General features: G+C 42.6%; 1 protein-coding gene and 1 long non-coding RNA gene across 2 annotated transcripts in view; both read left to right on the forward strand.

Annotated features, from left to right (window-relative positions):
- Nucleotides 1-11,342: 11,342 nt before the first annotated feature.
- LOC147193470 (junctional adhesion molecule 3B-like) overlaps nucleotides 11,343-25,722 on the forward strand; it is a 49,768-nt gene continuing 35,388 nt past the window's right edge. Inside the window, exon 1 of the mRNA XM_086130962.1 lies at nucleotides 11,343-11,460. Coding sequence (XP_085987088.1) covers nucleotides 11,343-11,460 — 118 coding nt within the window. The remainder of the gene's footprint in view (nucleotides 11,461-25,722) is intronic.
- On the forward strand, nucleotides 16,167-16,583 carry LOC147193471 (uncharacterized). Its single transcript, XR_015103096.1, has 3 exons — nucleotides 16,167-16,241; nucleotides 16,313-16,408; nucleotides 16,484-16,583. It is a non-coding gene; the product is annotated as an uncharacterized LOC147193471 (long non-coding RNA).

The raw sequence follows: 25,722 nt of genomic DNA on the forward strand, positions 1-25,722 counted from the left end.
GCTTGGTTCTCCCGAGCCAGTCACTCTTGCAGCACCAATTTGTGAACCAGCAACTGTGTGTTGCAGTTTTTTCTTAGCAGGTGGCAGTTGCTGAGAGAAGAAGTCACAAGGGTGCAGTTTCTGGTTGGCCCCAGCACGTTGTGATAGAACGACCCGGACTTCCACATCAGAAGGGATCCAACCTCCATGAAAAACTGCCAGGTAGGATTGGGTATAGGGATGATTTGGACTTCCGGGGTGAGAGGATGCTGGCGTGTATGTCGCCGCTTCTCACTCCAAACTTTTCCAAAACTTTTCAAAAGCTCAGATATTTTTCTTTTGCCCTTCTGTTTTTGGACTGTTTGGACTGTGATTGATGTAACAAATCATAGCTTCACCCGATCAATCAAACCCCAAATCGTAACTTAGTCCACGGGCTAACGCCGGCAGCTTAAACTTACCGGCTGTCACCGCACCGGCCTTTCTCCCTCGTCATGGGGCGGCACAACTTCGCCGCCTTTGGGTTATTTCTGATACTTCTGACGTTCTGCCATCATCCAGTGACAGGACTAATCCACTATTCTGTCGCGGATCTTCTCCGGATCCGGAGGATTGCACCAGAGCCTCCACCGCCGGAACTGCACCATCATCCTGACATCGCTCGCCTGCCTCGACGTCGCTACATTCACCGCGGGTCGCGTAGACATATTGACTACAAAAATCGTGGCTCAATCAACTCGACCTGGTCCACTTCTCGACGTCCTCCCAGAAACCGCGGCCGCAACACCAACTACTATGCAGTAGCCCGCCTGGATAGGTCGGCTAACAGCACTGCCACCGTCAAACATGACACCTCCGCTGTCAACTTTGGACTGCTGAACATCCGCTCACTTACGAACAAGGGACACCTCATTCAAGACGTCCTCGCCGAACGCAAACTTGACTTCCTCGTTTTAACAGAAACCTGGCAACAAACAAACGACTTCGCTGCTCTGAATGACTCCACTCCTCCCGGCTTTGTTTACATCTGCCGTCCCCGTGGCAACGGCCGTGGAGGAGGCCTCGCGGTAATCCACCGCGAGAAGTGGAAAGTCTTACCAGTCTCTGTTCCTGCATCAAGCTCTTTTGAATGCATGGTGTTTAAACTCCCTGGACCCACGCCAACCATCATTGCCACAGTTTATCGCCCCCCCCGAAGCCACATAGCGATTTCATCAATGAATTTTCCAGTTTAATCACACACTTATCCACTGTCTCGCCAAATTTAATTTTGCTGGGAGATTTTAATATTCACATGGACAACCCCGACCTGCCACTCACAAGAGACTTCACATCCTACCTGGAGAGCCTCGCGATACACTGTCTTACTGACTTCCCCACCCACATCAAAGGCCACACATTGGACTTGGTTTGCTGCTCTGGCCTCTCCCCCTCCAAGCCCACTGCTGATGTTTTTCCTGAAACCGATCATTTCCTCCTCACTTTTAACACCGTACTCCGTCTCTCTACAATCAAAACCTCCCGCCTCATTTCTTTTCGTAATACCAAAAATATCAACATTGACACCTTCTGCTCCATTATTGACCGTTCCCCGCCCCCAGACGCCCTTTCAAACCCGGATGACCTCACCGCTCACTACAATGCCTGCCTCACAAATATTCTAAATTCTCTCGCCCCCCTGAAGACCAGGACTGCTTCATTCTCTACATCTGCCCCCTGGTTTACACCCGCTCTTAGATCATTGAAATCAAAAAACCGCCAACTTGAGCGACTCTATAAGAAAACCGGTCTCACCATCCATAAGGACATGTACACTACCCATATCACTAAATACAAGGACCAAATTGCACAAACCAAATCCAGCTACTACTCCGGCCTCATCCTCTCCAACGAAGGAAATTCAAGAACTCTCTTCTCCGTCATGAACAAAATCCTCCGGCCACCAAACTCTCTCCCCCTCCACCTGTACTCCACAGCAACCTGCAACTCCATAATGGAACACTTCAATCACAAAATCCTTAAGATCCATCACCAACTCCATCAAAACCTGCCTGCTCCCCCCCCCCCCCATCTGAACCTTCTTCTCCTTGTCATTTCTTCTCCTGTTTTGTTCCACCAACGACTGCTGAATTATCCAACCTCATACTCAAATCCAAGCCCACCACTTGCCAGCTTGATCCCCTCCCTTCATCCCTTGTTAAATCCTGCCTTCCTTCTGTGCTTCCTCTCATATCTGCTATTATCCACTCCTCACTCTTTTCTGGTATTGTCCCATCACTCCTCAAAACCGCTGCTATCACCCCCACACTGAAAAAACATGGCTCTGACCCCAACAACTTCGATAACCTCCGCCCCATCTCCAACCTTCCATTTATCTCGAAAATCCTTGAAAAAACTGTTGCTGCTCAACTCCACTCCCACCTGTCCCTTCACTCTCTCTATGAACCCTTTCAGTCCGGTTTCCGCCCCCGCCACAGCACAGAGACTGCCCTAATCCATATTGTAAATGATCTCCTCATAGCATCTGATTCCGGTTTAGTCTCCATCCCCATCCTCTTAGACTTGAGCGCTGCCTTTGACACAATCTCTCACCCTATCCTCCTCAATAGACTCTCCTCCATTGGTCTCTCCCACACTCCCCTCAGTTGGTTCCACTCCTACCTCACTGGCCGCACTCAGTTTGTCCAGCTCAAATCCTTCACCTCAAAGCCCTCCCCAGTCACCACAGGTGTACCACAGGGATCTGTCCTAGGTCCCCTTCTCTTCATCATCTACCTCCTGCCTCTTGACCATATCCTCCGCAAATTTAATATCCACTTTCACTGCTTTGCTGATGACACCCAGCTCTACCTCTCCTGCAAGCCAAACTCCATACTCCCACCCCCCTCCCTCACCTCTTGCCTCTCCGAACTCAAAACATGGTTCACAACAAACTGTCTTAAATTAAATGCTAATAAAACTGAAGTCCTCCTTCTTGGCACCAAATCCACTTTATCCAAAGTAAACAGTTTTTCCTTCAACATTGACAGCTCCCTAGTGTCCCCCTCCCCCCAGGTTAAGAGTCTGGGTGTCATCCTGGATAGCATGCTCACCTTCCACTCACATATCAACACCATCACCCGCACTGCTTATTTCCACCTCCGCAATATTACCAGACTTCGCCCTTCCCTCACCCCCCGCACCACTGCTATTCTTGTCCACAGTCTTGTCACATCCCGCCTTGATTACTGCAACGCTCTCCTCTTCGGCCTACCTCAAAAGTCCCTTCATAAAATCCAGCTGGTTCAAAACGCCTCTGCTCGCATCATCACAAAAACATCTTCCCAGCAGCACATCACCCCCGTTCTCCAACAGCTCCACTGGCTCCCTGTTCAACATCGCATCAATTACAAACTGCTTCTATATACATATATGGCCATCCACAACCTGGCCCCTCCTTACCTATCCGACCTTCTCCAGGTGCATATCCCCTCTCGCTCCCTCAGATCCTCGTCCTCCCTCCGCCTGTCAGTGCCCCCTGTCCGACTGAGCACCATGGGAGCCAGAGCCTTCAGTCACGCTGCTCCAAAGCTCTGGAACAACCTACCTCCGGACCTCCAAAACTGCACACCTCTTTCCACTTTCAAGTCCCGTCTAAAAACACACCTGTTCAGGATTGCCTACAACACATAGCTCTTCCATTTCCTATGTTTTCATGATTTTATGTCCTGTTTTTATATAATATCTCGTTTACTAATTTTTACATTATATTTTCTTATTGTCTGTACAGTGTCCTTGGGTGGCATGAGTAAAATGCATTATTATTATTATTATTATTATTATGGGAGCAGAAGTGAACTTGGACTCGGATCGGGTACAGGGACGATGGGAGCAGAAGTGAACCTGGACCAGGATTGGGTACAAGACCAGAAACATGGGAGCAGAGGTAAACCAGGACTTGATGATCTGAAAGGCCTCTTTAGTGGGCTGAATGCAACAAAGGCTCGGTATGTAGCACGGTAGAAGTTCATGAATACCATGAGTAGCTGCAGCTGCTTGCGGGAGTCTGGAACCGACCAGGAGGTGACTACTGACTGGCTTAGTCCATTTGCATTCTGCCTTATGCCAAGATAGCTGTGCCTCCAGGAAGGAGACGAAAGGGGCATGGAACTTACTTTTATCAGTCTTTCAAGAAGTCAATATATGATAGTGTGCACTTGATGCAGATTTTCTTCCTGGACTTTGGAGGACAATTTGAACAATGAGGGGCAGTGATGTGACGTGGCTCTCCTATGAAATTGTGGTCTTCCAGAAGCACTGGCCTACATGTACGACTTAGATGAAACTGTTTTCAGATATTCAAGTATATATTCATTTCAAAGTTTCTCTGTTGGCTGCCCACCCTCCAGCAGTGTGTATTTTACTTTTTTTTGTCCAATCAGATTTCAGTATCTATGTGTTGCCAGGTCAATGTAATCTCTTCAGAATCTAAAGGGCTGGTCAAACAGAGGTCATCCAACGGGGTCCATGCCCAAGGCTCATGCTCGCGCAACCAACATACCCCGGATTGAATGTCGAATATTCGAATGGTTCAGGGTGTAGTCCGCCTTTCGCACTCCGTCAGCTGGGATAGGCCCGACACCCCATCTTCTGTACTCCATGACCCTGTTCAAGATCAGTGGTGTTGAAAACGGATGAATGGATGTACACACACACACCCACGTGCACACACACGTGCACATACACGCACACACACGCAAACACACACACGGGCACACACACACATGGACGTACGCATGCACGCACACACGTCTGTCTTTGGATGGATATAGATAGATAGATAGTGTGTTATTCTACATTGCCACAAATGAAGCAGGTAAGCAAAGAAAGATTTTCAAATCCAATTTAGGCCTGAGGCAAACTGCTTTTGGATGTTAGTGCTGGAAGTAAATCTGAGAATTCAATACATCTCAAGTCACTTCAATAATTCAAAAGACACAAGGAACACAATAAAAACAACAAGAGGGTGTGTGTGTGTGTGTGTGCGCGCGTGCGCGTGTGCATCTGTGTGTATTGCAAAGTTCTATTTCTCTCCATCAACCACACAAAGTGGAAAGCTTGATGCATTCGGTGCATAATTTAGCTGTGTTGTATCTGTCTATGCTCTGGGGGACGTAACAACATTGTTCCTTGGAAATAACCGAACTGCATGAGCTGCATGTTCAGTGTAGATGTCTCATAGTGTACCTGTTCACTCAGCTACACTCAAAGTAGAGCTCGCCCATGCTTACACCATTCTGTTTGTCACGTTGCGAGGTGGTGGTGGACCCCAAAAAGCAGGCAGGAGGGAGGAGCAGGGTGTATTTGAAGAATTGTATTTAAAACAAAGAAAACTAAATCCCAAACAAACAAAGTCCAAAGTATCAAACAAAACCCATGACTAAAGCTAAAACATAACAATGAACTAAACATAACAGAAACTAAGAGCAAACAGCAACACACATGACAGTAGCAAGAAGCAACAATGACCCGACACTGAGTGTTCGGGCTGGGAGTCCTTTTAAAGCCCTAATTAGTTATGACCAACAGGTGTGCAGCTGCCGGGGGAGCCCTACAGTGCCACCTGTTGGTCCCTAAACCGAATCATGACACTGTTTTACTAAAACGAATCTAAAAATATGGCGACTGTACCGACCAAAGGGAATGCAGCAGTCACATATTTGGAATACATTGAAATTTCTAAAGTGACCCTAAAGACCATCTGGAAGTCAATGTTGACAATGTTTGGGGAAAATATTTCATTAAAATCCATCAAGGATTAACATCACAAGTGTATATTGTTTCTTATTTTGTTTTCCGCAACCGCAGAACGGTACCTGTGATGTCAACCCAGATAAATAAGATGAAGACCAAGGAAATGGTAGCAGCTGTGCACACATCTCTGTCCTGTCTGCTGCTCAGTATAAGATTGCATATAATATAAAACTGCATGAACACCAAAAGGTGAAGGGTTTCCGATCATTTTTGGAGCCATGGATCTTGTGAAAATAGCATGCTATTTGTATGAATTGTTGTTAACCTGCAGGTTACAGTTTTGGTGTCATTAATCATTCGGAGCCAGGGACAGAGTTTGGGGACAAACTGAATGGCAATTGGATCCCACAAACATAGAAACAAACAAAATCCGTACAAAAAAACATTTATTTAATAACAAAAGTGCCCTGAGAAAGTATAAATAGAAATTGCTGCAAGGTAATAGTACATCTGAGAATACAAACGAAATGACTCGAGTCCAATTTCACAAAACAAAAACAAGAGCATGATCCAAAGACAATCTAAATCTTACAAGCAAGAGACTAGGGAGCAAAAAACGACAATGACGAGATTGAGAGGTCTAGAAAACGACACTGGAGCAAGAGCAGCAACAAATTCAATAATCCGACGGAGACCTGGCGTTTAGGAAATGCTTAAATACTCGGCTAATTTGATGAACAAATTTGGAGTAGATGTGCACACTGGAAGGAAAGCCCTCCTCTGCCACCTGGTCGAGACAAACAAGAATTGGATCATGACAGCCAGGGTGTCATGGCACAATAGTGTGCAGCAGGAAATTTTGCAGTTTTACATAATTTGTCCAAATAGAGTATATCCTTGATAATCTGCCTATGCCAGCAATGTATAGTGTCAGGCAGAACAATTAAATGCTTCTCCATTTGACGGCAGAAAGTACACCAAAACTGTTGCCATTCATACAAATTCTTATCAAGACATGGCCTGCTACGAGTATATCAGCTTTGTGATTTATAAATCAGGCCCAGATTTGACATTGAGTGAGTTAATTCGTATGAAAATATTGACAAGATCAGCATTTTTTGTTAGTTGGTCTGCTGTGAGCTGTTTCTAATGTAGAAGAGGTGCCTTGGCTCACTTAGGGTTTGGAAACACTTACTTTTAGTTTTGATCGTTCTACTGAAAAATGTGTAAATTCAGTAAACCGTTTAAACAAAGATATCGCCTCAGATTACAATGGCTGATTAAACACATGTATCATATTTTCAGAAAATGCCCAGACCGTTCTTGCAATATTAAGTACATATACTGTACATGTAATCACTGTATACAAAAGGAAGTACTGTATGTCCCAAAAGGCTGATAAAATGAAGAGACTTTTTGAAGCTGATTCCAGTTTAAATTTAAAATTGCAAAATCAAGTGATACGTATGATTTCAGTTTGATCATGATTTTCCTGAAATTGTGGACCACATATTATTATATAATTTTCTTGCTCAGAAACTGTGCATTCATGGCAAGCATTGCTTTCATGTCAAAAAATATACTGCCGGTCCAGCCACAAGCAATGCCTGCAGCATGTGCATTCAAGTCTCTGACCTTTAGCTGACTTCCATTTTCGCACGACAATTACCTGAGGCTTTGCCTGCTCGATGCCATTATATGATACATGTTTTCACATCCAACAAATGAATGGCACGTGATTAAGATAAGAAAAAAAAATCCATATTTGATCATGCACTTTATAAACAGAAATTGTACTAGTTGTAGTTTGGTCCTGGTGAAGGATTATCTCGGGCATGACAGCAATAACAGACAAAGCTGGAATTTCAGATCCATTGGGATGCCATCGCCGATTGCCATCTGGCAGGTTGATCCATGGATGGATAACTCCTGTGTAAAGACTTTCCATGCATGAAATATTCAAGCTGTAATAACAAATGCCTACCTTGCTCACTGTACACAAATCAGATAATTAAAAACTAAATGTATCTGTTGTTTTAGTCTTTCATTGTCAGTACAAATGGAGTGTTGACATTTGTCATTCCAAAAAATGTTTTAAGCCATGACAAAAAGCTCAACTGAGAAAATTGCATACATTCATCATGACACGTTTCAACTTACATACATTTACGTGCTCACTCGAAAAGCCATGGTGCAATTTTTTAACTGTATGTGAGCAACAGCAAACAGATGAAATAGATTAAAGCTTACCAAAGAGTAATCACATCCTTAGTGCCTCTGCACAGAAATCCTTGATAATAATTTTACACACACACACACACGCACACACGGACAAGCATTTTCAATTGTACAACTCTACCCCAAGGCCCATGGGAGCAGAGTACATGAAAGCCCTTTGGTGTAATTCTATTTCCTTTCGACATGAAGGAAAAACTCTTTGTGTGCTAACACGTAAGAGTAATAAAGGCAGATTCTGTCTCAAAAGACAAAACACTGCAGCTTCATAAACTTAACAAGTTTTAACATAGTGTCCAAGCAGAGTGCTCCGCTAGGATATTAAACAATTGAGGCACATTAAAATTAGGCCTGTACTACGCTGAAGCAGAGATAAAGGCCAGAAATTATGCTTTTTGATAACTGTGAAGGAATTTAAAAAACAGCACAGACTGTGCTGAGGGTTGACATCAGAGCAATTTGATGGGACATAGAGTGCTATGATCTACCATGATGCCATAAGACAATTACTGTATTGCATCATTGATTGTGTTTATTTAAAAATATATATATATGAAAATCCATATATTATCTTGGTTCCTATTTACAGCTGTACTTCTCCAAAGTAAGACCTACCGATAAATCATGTCCAAGATGAAATACTAGGAAAGTGAATGTTACTATAATGCTTGTAATGCTATTTATAATATCATAGTAATCTCCAGAGACCATTTATATGTACTCGATAGGACCTGGAAGCTGCAGAAGGTTGCATATTGAGCAGGAATATGAGATAAAGGGTTTGGGAACTCAGGAAAATAGGAGTAATAGGTTCACCTTTCATGCACCAATAATAATAACCTGTAACCTGCTAACACGAGAAGCTATACACTGTAGTAACCGCTGTCCCTCAAAGGGTTAAACAAAAAAAAAAATGTGGGCTATAATGAGCTGTAGATTCTTCAGATTTGCATTCATCCAAGACATACAGGTAGTCATACCCATAAGCAGGTGTGTGCTTGATTCACAGTTAACATGATAAGAAATTAATATGCGTAAAATCAGAGGAAGTCTACTAAAACGTGTATTTGCCAAATACATACCTGCAATGGATCAATGGATGAAAATAAAATCAGCGATTGATGAAGGATTTCAAAAATACAGTATTTTTTTAATTACTGTCATTTCTGTGGGTTGTTTTGTGCCACATCCAAATGTCATGCATGGATGTTTAAAAAACATCAGTATATATAAGAAGGCTGTCATCACTTAAACTGAGATAGCAGAGCCTGAAGGGAAAATTGATGTTAAATTTACTGCACCTGATTCATTTCAGGGTCTTACTTGAACAGGAAATTGATGTGTATTGTGCGGGACAGTACAAATGCATGTGAGCATAGTTGGAGATACGTAACCTATTTTTAAACAGACAATTTCACAGTATTGAAGTATGCGGTGGACATTGCAACCAGCTCAGCTGTCAGTGAGAACATTGACAAAGTGACAGATGGATGCATCTCTGCATTTCATGTATGGCTGGAGATAATGACGCCTATTGTGAAAATATGTGAAGCTGCGTGTCCTGCAGGGAATTGGTGTCAACTAACTGTTTGGTGGGAGAGTTTAGGACCATCTCTTGAGTAAAATCTTTGTTGTTGATATTTCGAAGCAGACTTCAAGAATGATTACTCTATTGAGGAAGGACTCAATGATTTTACAGTACTTTGAATGATGACTTTGAGAATGAGGCCATGAGAGCTCTGAAAAGAATTCGACATAGTGCCTGTCAGAGGAGTCCAATCTGAGAGGTCCTCAACTCCACTATAAATGACGGCCATGAAAAATGGTGAAATGACCGTTTTATAGAGAGCCCGCAATACACTACTAGGGCCTGTAGTAGAAGAGACCATTTAATTTGGAAGTTAAAAAAAAAAAAACGCATTTCAAAAAGCATATACCGGTACTGTTATTATTAGAATTATTATGACAATTATTTTGCAAAACATCTAAATGGATATTGCTGGCCCAGTAGGTGCATACAGTACACACATGGACAAAATTGTTGGTAACCCTCTGTTAATTACAAAAAAACCCCTATAATAATAATTATTATTATAATTGACAAATGAAAAGCAATTAATTTGGGGAATTGTGGTTGAAAAGGAAAAAAAGAAAGTGTTTTCAGCCCCAGCATGAGAATAAGTGGATCAAATAATGGATGAATGAATATATATATATATAGTATATAGGTGGCAAGGTCAGTGGAAAGACTTGACCGAACACAAAATAATTTTTATGTGGGCTTTATTCTCGACTGAACAAGAAAAGTATCCAACAATGGCTTGCTTGACAGGAAACGTAAATAAAAAGACATTATTTCAAATTCACAACAGAGCGACCATCCATTTTCTGAACCGCTTTATCCTCACTCGGATCGCGGGGGGTGCTGGAGCCTATCCCAGCTGTCTTCGGGCAGTAGGTGGGGGACACCCTGAACCGGTTGCCAGCCGGTTGTTATTCCTGCTTCATTCCTCTGGCAATATATTATCAGTTTGTTGATCCTGGAAATAGTCTGATGTGATACTGCTGCTGCGTCGACGCAGTGGTTGTCTGCTACCACTTTGCCAACACAATGATTCAGACGGTTTAATGACTGCTGTTCACATCCATCCATCCATTTTCCAAAGTGCTTATCCTCATAAGGGTTGCCGGCTTGCTGGAGCCCATCCCAGCTGTCTTCGTGAGGTAGACACGGCACACACCGAATTGGTTGCCGAGTTGGCAAATCAAGGTAAACAAACAAACAAAACAAAAAAAATCGTCTGAAAAATATAAATAAATTGATGAATTTAATATAGAAAATACAAATTAATTCAGTACTATCTATTAATATATGTCATTATATAATGGTATTGTATTTGTGTAACTTGGCTGTAGTGTTTTACTTGCATTTACATTCCCCTTTATTTTCGTCTCTTTGGATAGATAGCAGACACTCTTCTGCGTCAGGGGTTGCGAGTGTTGGAAATCCCAGTCAGGATAAGTTCCAGTTGCACCCCGCCCCACGGGTTCTGCTCACTCCCCGGTGCAACTGCACTACAGTATAAGGCCACAGTAGTTAAAAAAATATATAAAGCCTCCCACGTCGTATCAACGAAAAATTCTTGGCAACTTGACGGATGCTTTCCGGTAACTATGGAAACCTACTATAATACATCTCACCCCCTCCCCATGCTCAGCCCCATATCTCTCTCTCTCTCTCTCTCTCTCTCTCTCTCTCTCTCTCTCTCTCTCTCTCTCTCTCTCTCTCTCTCTCTCTCTCTCTCTCTCTCTCTCTCTCTCTCTCTCTCTCTCTCTCTCTCTCTCTCTCTCTCTCTCTCTCTCTCTCTCTCTCTCTCTCTCTCTCTGTCAATCCGATGCCAAAGCTGTTTAGGCTACTTTGCGCATGTACTGCCGGGCAAAGCGAGCATAGCATCGACTCCAAGATGGCGAAAGCACGTCTGGTTTACCTCCTGACTCTCCTCTCAACTCACTGTAAGTACAAAAATCAATCCAGGAGGCTCTTATCTGTTCCTTTTTCTCACCAAGAAGCACGTCACTTAAGTACAGTTTACTCCTGCCCCCTGTTGTCTCGAATTCTGTTCAGCGGTGGGTATAAAAGCGATCTCATGCCTTTGAAGGTTCGTTAAACACTAAACTCATACCAGACCGACGAGAACGAGTATCTCCGAAAAGAGACTTGTGTTTTTACAAATATATGACACATATAGTCGCCATTTTGGTCTAATTTAGAAAGAGAATACCAAATAAACAGATCGAGTGGTTTTATATGACCAGTTCAACCAAGCCATCGATTTACTCCCAGTTTGCCGTTTCGTTTTATTCACCGTGTGTGTATCACCGCGTTCGCATCGCACGAACATAAACGCTGTCATCACTTCTAGCGTGTGCACCCGTCGCGTTTTGTTTACTTTTGGAGAAAAGTTTTCGTCTTTTTAGTTCAAAGGACGCTTCGGCTCTTGTGAATTAAGTATGATTTGCGGACGCGCCGTTAACTATTTAGCGTGGCTGTGGGGCCGTTGCGATGTTCGAAGTAGTGATGCGAGATAACGGTTTTTTCCTGCCGGCTGAATAAAGCAGGCTGTCCGCGGGAGGAGTCAGGCCAGTGTCCTCTGCCCCCTCCTTTCTCCGCTCTCCTAGGTGAACTCTTGCAAAGCGCGACACGACCTAATGGCCGAGCAGAACCGGTTCTGTTATCGATGTTTTATCAGCATGCAACTGGAAGTGATGAACACAAACTTGTGGAGGAGAGGGCGGCGTTAAAACAGCTGTCCATACATTACGTATCGTCGACCGCTTTAGAAGACAAAATATTACAGGGAACATAATTTCTCAGTAGCCTCGTGTTTTTTAATGACTCATCGTGAAATGAGCCACTTGTTGCTGTCGTACGTGTGCAGCCATTCTGGGAATCATAGTTGTTTGTGTGACCTTTTTTGCTTGGAGTCTGATTTAGTTGTGACCAAGGAATAAAATCAGCAACAAGTGAGCGTGTTTTTGTCGTAATATAATTACCAAATGAAGTAGTTTGTACACAGCGTTTATGCACCCTCAGTAAAACAATGCCAAAAGTTGGTTTATGCCTATTTTAAACACCACTCTTCACCTTTCTAGTGAATACATAGCAGTACAAAATTTACCATGGTTTGGCGTGAATTGTATTTCTCTGCCTCAGCCTTGGACACAGGTTTAGAGAGGCATGAGACGGACCAAAATAGCAATCAGAGTACAGACATGAGAACCTCTCGAGATCGTTCACGTGTACAAATGATTTAATCCTAATTATGGTGCAGCTTTTTTGAATCTGTTTTACTACTCTAAACACTATTTTGTTGTGAAACACAAGTGAGATACATTTACCAGGAACCTGTACCTTTCAGTGAGGAGAGTGAGTTTACATGATTCTGGGGTTCAAAGAGATGATAGACAGAAAAGGGTTGAAAGAGAGTAGCTTGCTTCTTGCTGTGTCAACATTCAGCTATGCCTGGAGAGTAACATACAGTACTTGCCAAAAAAGTGACCCACCTATTACAGTGTATAACTTAGGTATATGGGGGTTTTAGTTCGTACTTTTGATAGTATTTCTCCCAGATAAATCTTTTGACAGGTCATGGCTGGAGCACAATTGACATTTTCAGAGGGAGCAGTGAGCCGGTGAAGATTTAAGAATGTCTTTTGTCTTCCTTGGACGGGGGCTTAACCATGTGGTCAACTGGCTCTGAGCCAGCATTGCCTGTGTCTTGAGAAGCAGGATTAATCTGGCTAGATCGAAGTAAGCTAAAGGCTGTGTTGTAAAGCACTGATAGCTATGATAATACCACTAATTACATTTATGTCTGGAGTTGCACTGCTTCAAATGTTGTTTTCATGTGGATGTCTTTTCCTTCAAGTTACACAATGTTACGTTACATTGCGTTGTTGTCAGATGTGTCTTTTAGCTGTAGAGTGCTATTGTATTCAATGGGCTCCGATCTCCCGAATGGCCACGCACCTCAGCTATTCCAAGTGAAGGCTAAAGTCAACGTGACTGAACATAGCTGCAAATATCATGCTAGTCATCTGTCGGCAGAGCAGAAGACACAAGCCATTGTTATTTTAAGTGTACATGCTTACAGCAGACTTTCCAATCTGACCTCATGGAATGCGTTGCCGTTTTACATTGTTGGCTTCATCTGAGCAGTTTCACTTCTAGGATTCCATAGAAAAGCATCTGCTCTAACTGTCTTTGCCAAGAGTGGAGCAAGAGTATTTGAGACCCTGGAAGAAGTTCAAAGTGGATTAGAATTGATGAAATACAAACTTTGAGTATGCACCTGATATGCATCAAATACGTTTTCACCGTGATGCACCATATTTGGCTCGAGAAGCTGTGAAGAGCAAGGCACAGCATAATTAGACTAACATTTTACTCGAGAATTTGATTAGATTCCAGGACAATTGCCTAACCCGTGGCTCTACTTTATCTTTGTTTTCACTCGTGGGTGACAACAAAATCCAATTGGAGCCATTTCTTTATCTGACTGATAAGATAAGCAAAGGAGCTGTCCATTAGATGCTTGTTTGTATGTACTCCACCGATAAGCCAATTCATCACTCATCAGTTTCCCTCTCAGAGAACCCTCTCAAAGCGACACATAACTGGGGTTCTCCACGGATGCCGCCACCCAACCACACTCTTAAAACATTTGTCCAAACTAAAGCCAAGGGTTGACGCTTCTCTCATTGTTTGGCATGTGCGGTGCAGCCGTTTGGCGAGACAAGAGTCAATAGCCTGTAAGATAACCGATGATAGTCGCTCCCTTAGGAGCCGTATGTTGTCAGATGTTTCCTGACCCACCCATAGCTCGTTGAGCAAATGTTTGGAGGACACTCTGAATGGCACGTAATGTCCGCTATGGGCAAGTCACAGACAGTCTGACATTTCACTGTAAGAGAGTAAAGGGGCAAGCAAATATCAGGCAGCAGACAGACAGAAAGAAGTCCCTGGATACTCTGCATTTTGTTTGTTGCAAGTCAGGAGTTATTCATATCAGAAATCCCTGAGTGAGAGTCAGCTCTGGCATATTGATATTTTGCTCTCGGCTCAGGAGTCACCGCGAGAAAGGAACTATTTTTGGGGACTGACCATTTCAGAGTACCGTTCACTCCAATTTTTTTTTCAAAGTTGCCAATTGATGATTTGTGACCAAACGAATCCCTTACAGGCCATCATAAATATTGTTCTATTGTGGCCGGCGACACAGTATAAAGTCAATGTGGCACATGGCTGCTTACTCTGGAATCGCCTGAAACAGCTGAGCAGGAGTGGGTGGAGGTGTTTCAAGCAGTGGCGCGGGCAGGCGTCACCAGAAATATCTACAGCGTCCCTCCCAAACCTGTGTGTCTATGCAAGCAAATGTAGCATTCCAAATCGAAAACACATGGAGCCTGAAAACCCTCCTCCATGATGTGTAACAATCTTAGCCACCTGTTTGCCTGAAAGATCAAAGACGGTCCTGTTGATGAGCTTGCTTATCGAGCAGAAAGGAGCAGTAGCCGTGAAGAAAGCTCAGCCATGTTGCCAGATGAAGGCATTTATAAAACGTGCTCGGTGTGATCATGCACATCCCGAGGCAGAAATTATTGTTAACGTGACACAGCGTGCTGCTTTTATGACAACATTTAATTCATGGTGACATAGAGCAGATGTTAATGTTGAAAAGCAACAGTTGTAATAGAAGGTGTTTGAAAAAGTGGGTCATTTCGGTTTTGATTGAGTTTAGATCTTCTCTAATGATCTATTAGCAGACATTGGCCTGTCTGTCTCCCCCCCCCCCCCCCCCCCTAATGTCTGTACTATTTGTCCCCATAATGTTTCTGCTTTTTTGAATGTTACTTGTTTGTTTGTTTGTTTGTTTGGGGGTGTTTTTGGCTTGTCAAAGTTGACAGAGCTGGCCGGTCACAGCGTTTGTAAATAGAAGAGCAACTTGCAATGAAATCACTCATCATCGTGTTGACAAGCTGTGAGATTTTATTTCTACAAATCGGTCAATTGTGTCTGTTACTTTTCCACTTGCAGTCTGCTTTTACCCATGTCAGTTGTTTTTGTGGTTTGGGGATGTTGCTGCGGATTGTTAATGTAATCTGACATATTTAGATTAGTCATTCATACTCACATTCACCTTGGCCTCAATGCGGCCATGTTCCCAAAATGGCACAAGCCGGTACCTGTTTCAAATTTCAAGATGACCAACATGTCAAAAACATAAACGATAATAAATGACATACCGGTAGTTTAACGCCATTAAAAAAGAGCAGGATAGCATTGAATAGGACTTTTTCCTCATGATGCACTGAATTGATAAATATCAAAAGAATCTCCTGGCCAATAACCAGGCTGACGCTAGCTATTTTGTCTCAACACAACATAATTGTTCGGTATTTAGACTGCTAGATCATCACGACAATATGCAAGACCAGCACACAAACGACTTCCTGTTTGATTATACAGTAAATATTCCCATCCCCGGAATTCTATGGAAAGGAATATCCTTCACCCGGAATAAAAACCTATGCATTAACATTTTGACTACGATATTACGTGTTACCGGAACTTGCGTAGGCGGAAATTCCACTACCCGTAACCCGGATGGAGGTGTAATGCCGCGGGAGCTTAAATACACGCAACGCCCACCCGATGTGACGGAAAAGACAACGCTGAAACAAGTTTTCACTTCGCGTTTTTCGATCATCAGATTCTAAACGACGACGTGCAAGTGAGGTTTTATTGCCGTCCGTTTTACTGTAATTGTGAATGATTTTAACTTTATTCACTTACGTCCTGGAGAACGCGGCACTAGCTTAAAAGCAGCACCCACTCGACACGACCGAAGAAACGTGTTCGCTTCGCCGTTTTCATTCATCAGATTCGAAACGAAGACGTGTAAGCGACTTTTTATTGGCGTGCGTTTTACTGTAATTGCGAAAGATTTTAACTTTATTCACTTACGTCGTGTAGATCATCGCATCGAAACGTAGAAGAACTGTAACAACTGGAGCGGAGCGAGTGAAATGCATCCGTTTGAGCGAGGCTGGACACAAAGTTAAAAAGATCCAGCAGACACTTGTAGTCGGAAAGACGCAAATCTACGAAACTTTAAACAACCATGCATCGATTCAACTCCTGATGACAAGCCACCATCCAGCAAGGAAGCAATGCAAATGGCAACAAAAATCCTTCAGTATGCACAAGAATTACTAGACATCGGTGATCAACGGGACAGTTACTTGCAACTAGCAAGAAAACTGTATGACACGCAGGCAAACATTGTCATAAACCAAAGAATGCATCCAACAAAACAATCCAAAATACATATTTTTTTCCCAAGACAGAAAAAAATAAACATTAAAATACTGTACGTATTTTACTGTTGTGATTTTTTTTTTGGATACACCTGTATTGCAGTTTTTGTTATATAAACAGTTTTTGGACAGTATATTTTTGTATTTTATTGATTGTGTTGTTACACGTGCATTTTGTCAACATACTTGCAGGTTCATAAAGGACATGTACCATGCTAATTCCCAAATGAGGAATTTCTGTTATCAGGACAAATTGGACAGCGCAAACACGAGTCCGTACAAGAGAATATTTATTGTATTTATCGGGGATCACATGCTCCCTTGAGTGGGGGCGGGGAAAGCGCAGTCAATCCTGCTTGTGTGTTTACTGTATACCAACAGTACATCAATAGGTCAAATGAGGCCACCATTGATCAAACATTGTGAAGCTGTCGGTTAGTAAACTAATTAGCTATTTCAGCAACGACAAGGCTGAGGCAATGAACGACACGGAGCTTAGCCAGTGTTAGTCAAGTCAAGTCAACAGTATTTATAGAGCACTTTCAAACAGCCATCGCTGCATACAAAGTGCTGTACATGGAGCAATTTAACATGCACAATAAACAGTAAGACAAATCGGTAATAAAGGCGGTAGAAAGCACCAAACAGTAAAACCAAGAACAAATCTAAGTCATGCTGAGTCGAATGCCAAAGAATACAAGTGAGTTTTGAGGAGGGTTTTGAAGATGGGCAGCGAGGAGGCTTGCCGAATGTTCAGTGGGAGGTCATTCCAGAGAGAGGGACCAGCAACAGAAAAGGCTCGATCCCCCCTGAGCCTCAGTTTAGTTCTTGGTACCTGGAAAAGACTTTCACACGAACACTCATAACCAGATAATGGCTCTGGAGTCATCTTTTGTTTACCAGGCTGTAAAGAAAGGGGCAATGACTGTCTAAAAATAACTGCAAAATAAACCTCTGACAAGCTCAGGTGTTCATCACAAGTTTATTCCGAACCATTGGGTCCACCTGGAAATGGGTTCTTTGATATCATTTCTGGAAAATGACTTGCCTCAAACAACGGCCATCCATTCATTTTCAATGGCGCTTATTCCTATTGGGGTCATTGCTGTGCTGGAGCCTATCCCAGCCCACTTCAGGCGAGAGCCAGAGCACATCGACGAACACAGACAATCAACCATTCACGCTCACATTTTCCTGGAAACATAATTAACCCTTTCATGCACCCTGTCACCTGATAACACGATAATCTATCCACTGGAGATACCGCTGTCCCTGAAAGGGTTAAAAAATGAAAATGACAAAAACAGCATTCAGAAGAAAAGCAACACATTTTTGGCCCTGTAAACACATTCAAAATGGTACTGACAAAACTCGAGTTTAGAAACCCAAAATGTACACGAACCAATCAGAACAGTCACAAATCTCGTGCATACTGTGAGAACCGTAAATGTAATTTCCAGCGAATCATTTCAAATATATCGCTTCTCTGCAACATCATCAGGCTACGTATTTCCGAATAGTATTTGCAAGAAAGATCCCGAGGGACAGAAATTATATGTTCAAAGCATCATCGCTGACTTCATTGCACAAATGAATGACTCAGTACATCCACACTTGGCAATGACGGTGTAGTTCAGTGCTTGGGGTTAGACATGATGCAGAAATCTTGGTGCCCATTTAAATGAGTAATTAGTGATGTGTGTGTGTGTGTGTTTGTGTCGTAGTAGTATAACAAGGCGAACACTTTGTACTGCTTTGCAGCACTAACTCAAGTTCATTTTGCGAGCAGAAAAGGTCAAGTGTTGAAACGACATTCCACAGATGAGCAGAGTAATAATCTACACACCAATAATTCGAATTTGGTTCATGTTGGAGGACGAAATGTTCGACAGTGTTTCCAATGTGATAGAAACCAGATGCCGGCGTCTGTTTTTGGTAAAAGATGTACCGTAGAGCAGATGATCCCATATGATGGAAGCCATGAGCAACAAACAATAGGTTGCTTTATACCCGTGATTTTCAGACTGCGAGGCACTGGACAATGACTAGGGAGGTGTGTGACCTGTTTTTTTTTTTTTTTTAATGTACTGTAGCAGGACGAACACGTTTTGATGTTGGACGGCCCTGACCCATTTTGGTGTGTGAGTCACAACAACAAATCACTCACACCAGGCAATCTGTGCCATGCTTGGTCACACTTGACACCTAAAGTCCGGTTCATTATGGGAGTCGTGTCCAGCCTTCAGGGGAATGTGCCCACGGCCATGATCTTTGTCAGTTATAACCGCTACTGGGTTGTTGGGTTTGTTTTAGTCCATGCACGACAGAGAAATACATCAAATTGCAGAGAGCTTGCAAATATGTTTAACTTTAAAACTATAGCATTAAGGTCAACGGCTGTTCACATTTACAAGTTCTATTGATTGTTCATTCGAAGTGCATAATGAGCTATTGAAACTGGTCCGCCAACAAACTCTTTGATCTTGTCAATACACATAAAAGTGTTGTACGGGGGGAATGCTCATCATGGAAATTTTCGAGTTGGTGCATTCAAGTATGATTCAAGTATAATTTAAACTATGTGAAACTAAAATATGTATAACCTATGGCTGAATGTCAACATTATGACCACTTGCATAATATGATGTCCAATACAAGAGCTGGAGTTTAATTTCAATTGCTTTGTTTTGGTGTAGAACTTCAGTATACAGTAATCCCTCGTTTATCACGGGGGTTACATTACAAAAAGAACCAGTGATAAGTGAAATCCGTGAAGTTGTAAACTTTTTTTTTTACAGTTACTTACTGTATATATAATGAAATCAAAGACCAAAACCTGTTTTCAGGCCCAATTACAAAAAAAAAAAACCCAAACGTTTTCAACAAATAACTGTAATACTTTTTGGAAATATTGTACAGTCGACACTTCTGATTTAAAGAGTTAAAAGCATTAAAAAACTGCACAAAAAAAATCTGTGAAACAGCGAAGCCGCTGAAAGTGAACCACGTTAGAGCGAGGGATCGCTGTACTCATAATGAGAGTTGTGCCTCTCAATATTTTGTTAAGACTGGTCGCTTGTTTTTATTTTTTAATTTTTTTTTAAACATTTCCAGAAAAAAAAACTCCAAAAGACCTTTTGTCATAGAAGTGCAGTCGAGCCACAAAAATGCCACATCTTGATTTTGGAGTCTGTGAAAGCCTTGTTTAGCTTGTTTGAGAATTTGGCAGACATCTTTGTACCTTTCTTTGACATGCCCCCAGCCCATCTGACAATTTGCCGACTGAATAATAAACATGTACTGGAAAAAAAGTGATAAATTTCAATGAAAACATTTTGATTAAATGCTGGAATGAGCAAAAGATTAATTGATTTTAACGTTTTCAGGCACCAATAATGATAACCTGTGACCTGATAACCTTATAAGATGTCCACTGTAGTAACCGCTGTGCCTGAAAGGGTTAAAAATGTTCGATAGTGAGATGAATGAGGTTAGTCTTATTTGTTGCACAATTAATAGTTTTGTCTTCTTGTAGGAAATGAAGGGTGAAGAAAAGTACAAAAAGTGAGCAACTAATTAATCAGCTTTGAAAACACAAATAATGTAATTTGTTTATTTCCGTCATCCGTCAGCGGCCTGGGTACCTGTCCATCATCGTCAGGACCTCATTTTTTCAAACCAAACTGTAATTGTCAGTCGATCGGTCATGCTATTTTAACTGTGCTACTGTCATCGCTTCCAGAGGTAAATTTCAGAGGTCTGCCAGTCCATCAGTTAGTCCATCAGACAGTCTGTCAATACGTAAACTCGAGTGACCAACTGACAGGTCCGTCAGTACTTGACCCTGGTTGTGACGATAACACTGACGGACAAAAAAACTCACTTCCTTAGTTCCTCGTGGTTTTTTATTTTTATTTTTTGTAGGTTCCCATCAGACATCAATCGTCAGAAAAACTGGTGTCCATCTGTGTGTGTGTGTGTGTGTCCATCCATCCATCCATTTTCCGAACCGCTTGATCCTCACTAGGGTCGCGGGGGTTGCTGGAGCCTATCCCAGCCGTCTCCGGGCAGTAGGCGGGGGACACCCCGAATCAGTTGCCAGCCAATCGCAGGGCACACAGAGACGAACAACCATCCACGCCCACACTCACACGTAGGGACAATTTTAGAGCGTCCAATCAGCCTGCCATGCATGTTTTTGGAATGTGGGAGGAAACCGGAGCACCCGGAGAAAACCCACGCAGGCCCGGGGAGAACATGCAAACTCCACACAGGGAGGCCGGAGCTGGAATCGAACCCGGTACCTCTGCACTGTGAAGCCGACGTGCTAACCACTGGATACCGGGCCGCCGTGTGTGTGTGTGTGTGTGTGTGTGTGTGTGTGTGTGTGTGTGTGTGTGTGTGTGTGTGTGTGTGTGTGTGTGTGTGTGTGTATATATATATATATCCATCCATTTTCCGAACCGCTTGATCCTCACTAGGGTCGCGGGGGGTGCTGGAGCCTATCCCAGCCATCTCCGGGCAGTAGGCGGGGGACACCCTGAATCAGTTGCCAGCCAATCGCAGGGCACACAGAGACGAACAACCATCCACGCCCACACTCACACCTAGGGACAATTTAGAGCGTCCAATCAGCCTGACATGCATGTTTTTGGAATGTGGGAGGAAACCGGAGCACCCGGAGAAAACCCACGCAAGCCCGGGGAGAACATGCAAACTCCACACAGGGAGGCCGGAGCTGGAATCGAACCCGGTACCTCTGCACTGTGAAGCCGACGTGCTAACCACTGGACTACCGGGCCGCCCTATATATATATATATATATATTAGAGCTGTCAAACGATTAAAATATTTAATCTAATTAAAAATGCAACTGTCATAATTACGGTAACTCAAATGAACTAAAGAATTAATCGTGATTACTCACACATTTTTTTATCGTTTCTGAATTTCCTTTTACATTTTTGTCCTATTCTTCCCCATTTTAATGCTCTCATCAACATGGAATCATGAATCCGTTTTCTATGTGCCAAATGCAAATATTTACTGAAATAACAATTTCGATTTTCAATTTTACATGAACATTTTTCACTTGGAGCAGTTATTCACACATAATCTCTCACACAATGTTACTGTCCATCAACAACAGTGAAAAAAAATATTTTGTCACACAACAGCTGCTTTAACAGCTTTTTTTATGAAATCAAAACAGAGCAATATAACATTATAAAGTGCACATCTAAGGGAAACTAGTACTCAGCCTATAGTGGATTTTAACCATGGTTGCATACTTCGTTTTTCTCAAGTTTGCTTTGAACACAGCAGTCTGTTTCTGTATGTTTGTTGAAGAATAACGAGACACCGGACACCAGTGTTCGTTATGTGCCACTGTATTCAAAACTGCCAGCCGTACAAACAAGCGCACGCACTTCCCCCGTGCTGCTGGGGCAAACCATTCTGAAAGAGAGGGGTTTCACTCCCCCCTAACACAGTCAGGCTATGTTGATTGTGTTGGTCCTTCTTGCGCGGAAGTCTCTCTACGGTTTTGTGTAGACCTCATTTCGAATGACTACACTTGGTTCGATGACAACACTGGAGACGTTTTATTTTCGCTAGGTCGCTACCACTGTAGCGCACTGTCACTGCCAGAGAACACAGAGAAGCTCCACCCGCTCTATTTATATGGACACAGAACACTGTAACCTTCCACACAAAATAGTTCCAAACAAGTAACAATCGCGTCAGTGGCATACATCGTATACCTGTATGATACAGAGAGAGAGAAGAACAGATAACTTTGGTCTTGTCAGTGGAGCAATCTGGCAACTTTTTAAAAGTAAACTTTCCATTCATAAACTCTTTTTAAGTATCCGTTTTCGGTGTCTCGTGCTGCCGTGGCTGGCAAAACAGACATGGGCGTGGACTTCTGCAGAGCGCTTGTTGGTTTGTTTCTGGTCTATTTATAGAGCAACGTAACATCGCTTGTGACGTGTGCCGCGTTAATCTCGCGAGAAAAAAATTAATCCCGTTAAAATTGATTTAAATTAATGCCAATAAAAACGCGCTAAACTGACAGCTCCAATATATATATAAATGTGGATGGACAGTCTGCGGTTGGATGGATGCATGGATTGAGGAGCCGACGATGAGAAGAAAGGAGCGTCAGCGCAGAGCGCCGATGCATATATATATATATATATATATATATATATATGTATATATATATATGTATATATAGGATGTTTTTGGGGTTTTTTGTTTTTTTACATGGAGTGACAGTGCCAGATCTTGCACACAGCCATGAGTTTGACACCTGTGCGCAAAATAGATATGCCTGTGAGAATATGTAACGTTAAATTTGGACGGGGGTTGGACTGGATTTGGAAGCGGATTTCCATGATATGAATTCCTTAATAGTGAAGCAAACCGCTCCGACTGACGCAGAATTGTATCTTTCTCTTGTACCATTGGCTTTTTTTGGTCAAATGATTCAAAGAAAATTTGACCGTTTAGCCCTTCAGGCTGTTGTTATCGTCACATATCTTTTCAACCAGTCCAAAACAAAAGTCTTCATTCCGAGACTTGTTGAATAGAAGGGGAATCAATACTTGAAGACAGATGAAATTGTTGATAGCTAGCAGCATTAATGGACTTTCTTGATTCTGTCAGAAAACATCACCTGTATCCCTGAACGGTCTGTGCCTTTTAGACTATGCTGGGGCTCTTGCATGAGTCGAAGCTCAGATGCAGCTCACACGCACACACACACGTGGCGTGTGTGCGTGTGTGAGCGGCATACTTTGGGGTAAGTAAGTGCCTCAAATAGTTTTCAGGATGCCAGACATAGGCGATGCGTTTGTAGCATGGTGGCTGGCCTCTGTCTGAGCTCCAATAGAATGCGGGGCTTTGCATGTGGGTCTGCTTGCTTTCTGTGTCATAGAAACCAAAAGTGAAAAGGGAAGCTATTTGGGTGGGTTTCACCAGCCGTATGTTTATCAGTTTATCACGTGTCATCACAGTAATTAATAATTCTGAGTTGGCTAGTTTTCGGCCCTACTTCACTGGAAAAACACGAGGAAGGAACTGACCATTAAACTGAACATTCTACAGACATCTGTGTGAAGGGATTTCCTTATTTTATTCCAATTTTTTTTTAATGTTAGCCGCTAAGGTTATAATTGTTGCTATTACTAAACAATTCTAAACGTTAAGCTTCATGCCCCATAATCTTGAGTAATTGTCCTAACGACCGCGTTATCACGTTTGCCATTTCCGCTCTCAGACTTTGAGACATTAACTCGACATCAATTCCACGGTCATTAGCAAAGCGTAAACATATGACCTGGAAAAAAAAACTGGTCTACAGCAGGGAGATGCTTCCTCCGAGAGCCATAATTATCACAGCACATTATTATCATGGACCTCCCATGATTTAAAATATTCATTACTTGGGACACAACTTCAAACACAATTAGCTAGTGGCCCTACTTCTGACACAAGCGATTTAAAAGTGTTTTTGTTCCTATCCGAAGTTTCAACCACTCTTTATCTAATCTTAAGTGTTGTTTTGAACAAATTCTCGATAAAACCTTTAATTCCTTCATTGCTGTCACAGTTGATTGGTTTGGGACCAACAGGTGGCTGGCTCTGTTTGGCTCCTCCCACAGCGGCACAACTGCTGGCCATCATGTCATTAGTAGGTTTTCTGTTAAAAGGACGCCCGACCTGCTCACTCAGTGTCAGGTCGTTGTTTCTGTCACTGTTTTTTGTTGTTGCTGTCACTGCTTCTCCTTGTTAGTGTTTGTGCCTTACTGCCAAGGATTTTTGTTTGTATTGTTTTGACCTTGTTTTTGCGTCTGCCGTGGGCCTTTGTTTGTACTTTGGATTTTTGTTGTTTTCAGGTCTTAGTTTGGGATTTAGTTTTCTCAGTGTTTTGTTCATACAGTTTGCGAAGTTCACCCTGATCCTGCTTTCCTGCCTGCTTTTTGGGGTCCTCCACCACCACGTTCATGACAATTGCTTTGGTGATGTGTGTGCCAAATCGAGTTTGCCTGTGAACTGAATATTAAAAGAATGCTCTGAACTGTTGCAACACGGTTCCTCTCGGGTCACTGTGATAAAACTGTTCCCTGTTCGTATTGGGCCATTTTTTTTACGAGATGCTGTCAGCTTTATTTACAGAGGGTACGGAGAGCAGTAATATTTAGTTTAGAAAGTGATTCCTAAATCATGTAGGATCCAAGAGCAAAAACCTCGCCAATTATTTATCAAGAAAATAGACAGCAGAAAATACAAGAGCGACAGGGAAAGCCGTTTCAGCCGAAAGGTTAACTTTAACTCTGAGATTGTGTGCCTTTTGTGTGAAGTGAATCACAGGAAAAAAACACCTGCTGCCCACACCTACACCCTCTGCTCCCCACATCAAAGCTGAACTCTTTTTCTACACAGTTACATACTGGTTTGAGCTACAATAATTACCGTATGGTTTTATGAGCCTTCCACCACACTTTTCACTGCAATTCTTTTATCTCTGTGCTGCTGATGGGTGTCTCTAAAAGGTCTCCATGCAGCCATTGTAATAAATTCCATCCGCCCCCTTAGCAACCCGCCCTTCTCTCCCCAAGGCGTAGTCACACAGAACTGAGCACCTTTACAGTTTTATTTCTGATTCTCAACACAGAGATCATTAGCGTCCACCACACTTGTGGGCAACTTCCTTTGGGTGGGCGTGATTGCCGTAATGTTGGGCTGTAAGGGAGGAGCAGTCGTGATCATCTAGGATCTAAATTGAAGTTCCAACTCACAAATGAGTCAGTGTTGCTTCGAAGAAGATTGAGATCATCTTTTCGCATTGTAGCATTAGTCATGGCTTATTTGGGCTGGCCGTGTTGTGAG

The sequence above is a fragment of the Hippocampus guttulatus genome, chromosome 15 (genome assembly GCF_054856545.1).
Source record: "Hippocampus guttulatus isolate MCC_2025c chromosome 15, RoL_Hgut_1.0, whole genome shotgun sequence".
In the NCBI taxonomy this organism is placed as follows: domain Eukaryota; kingdom Metazoa; phylum Chordata; class Actinopteri; order Syngnathiformes; family Syngnathidae; genus Hippocampus; species Hippocampus guttulatus.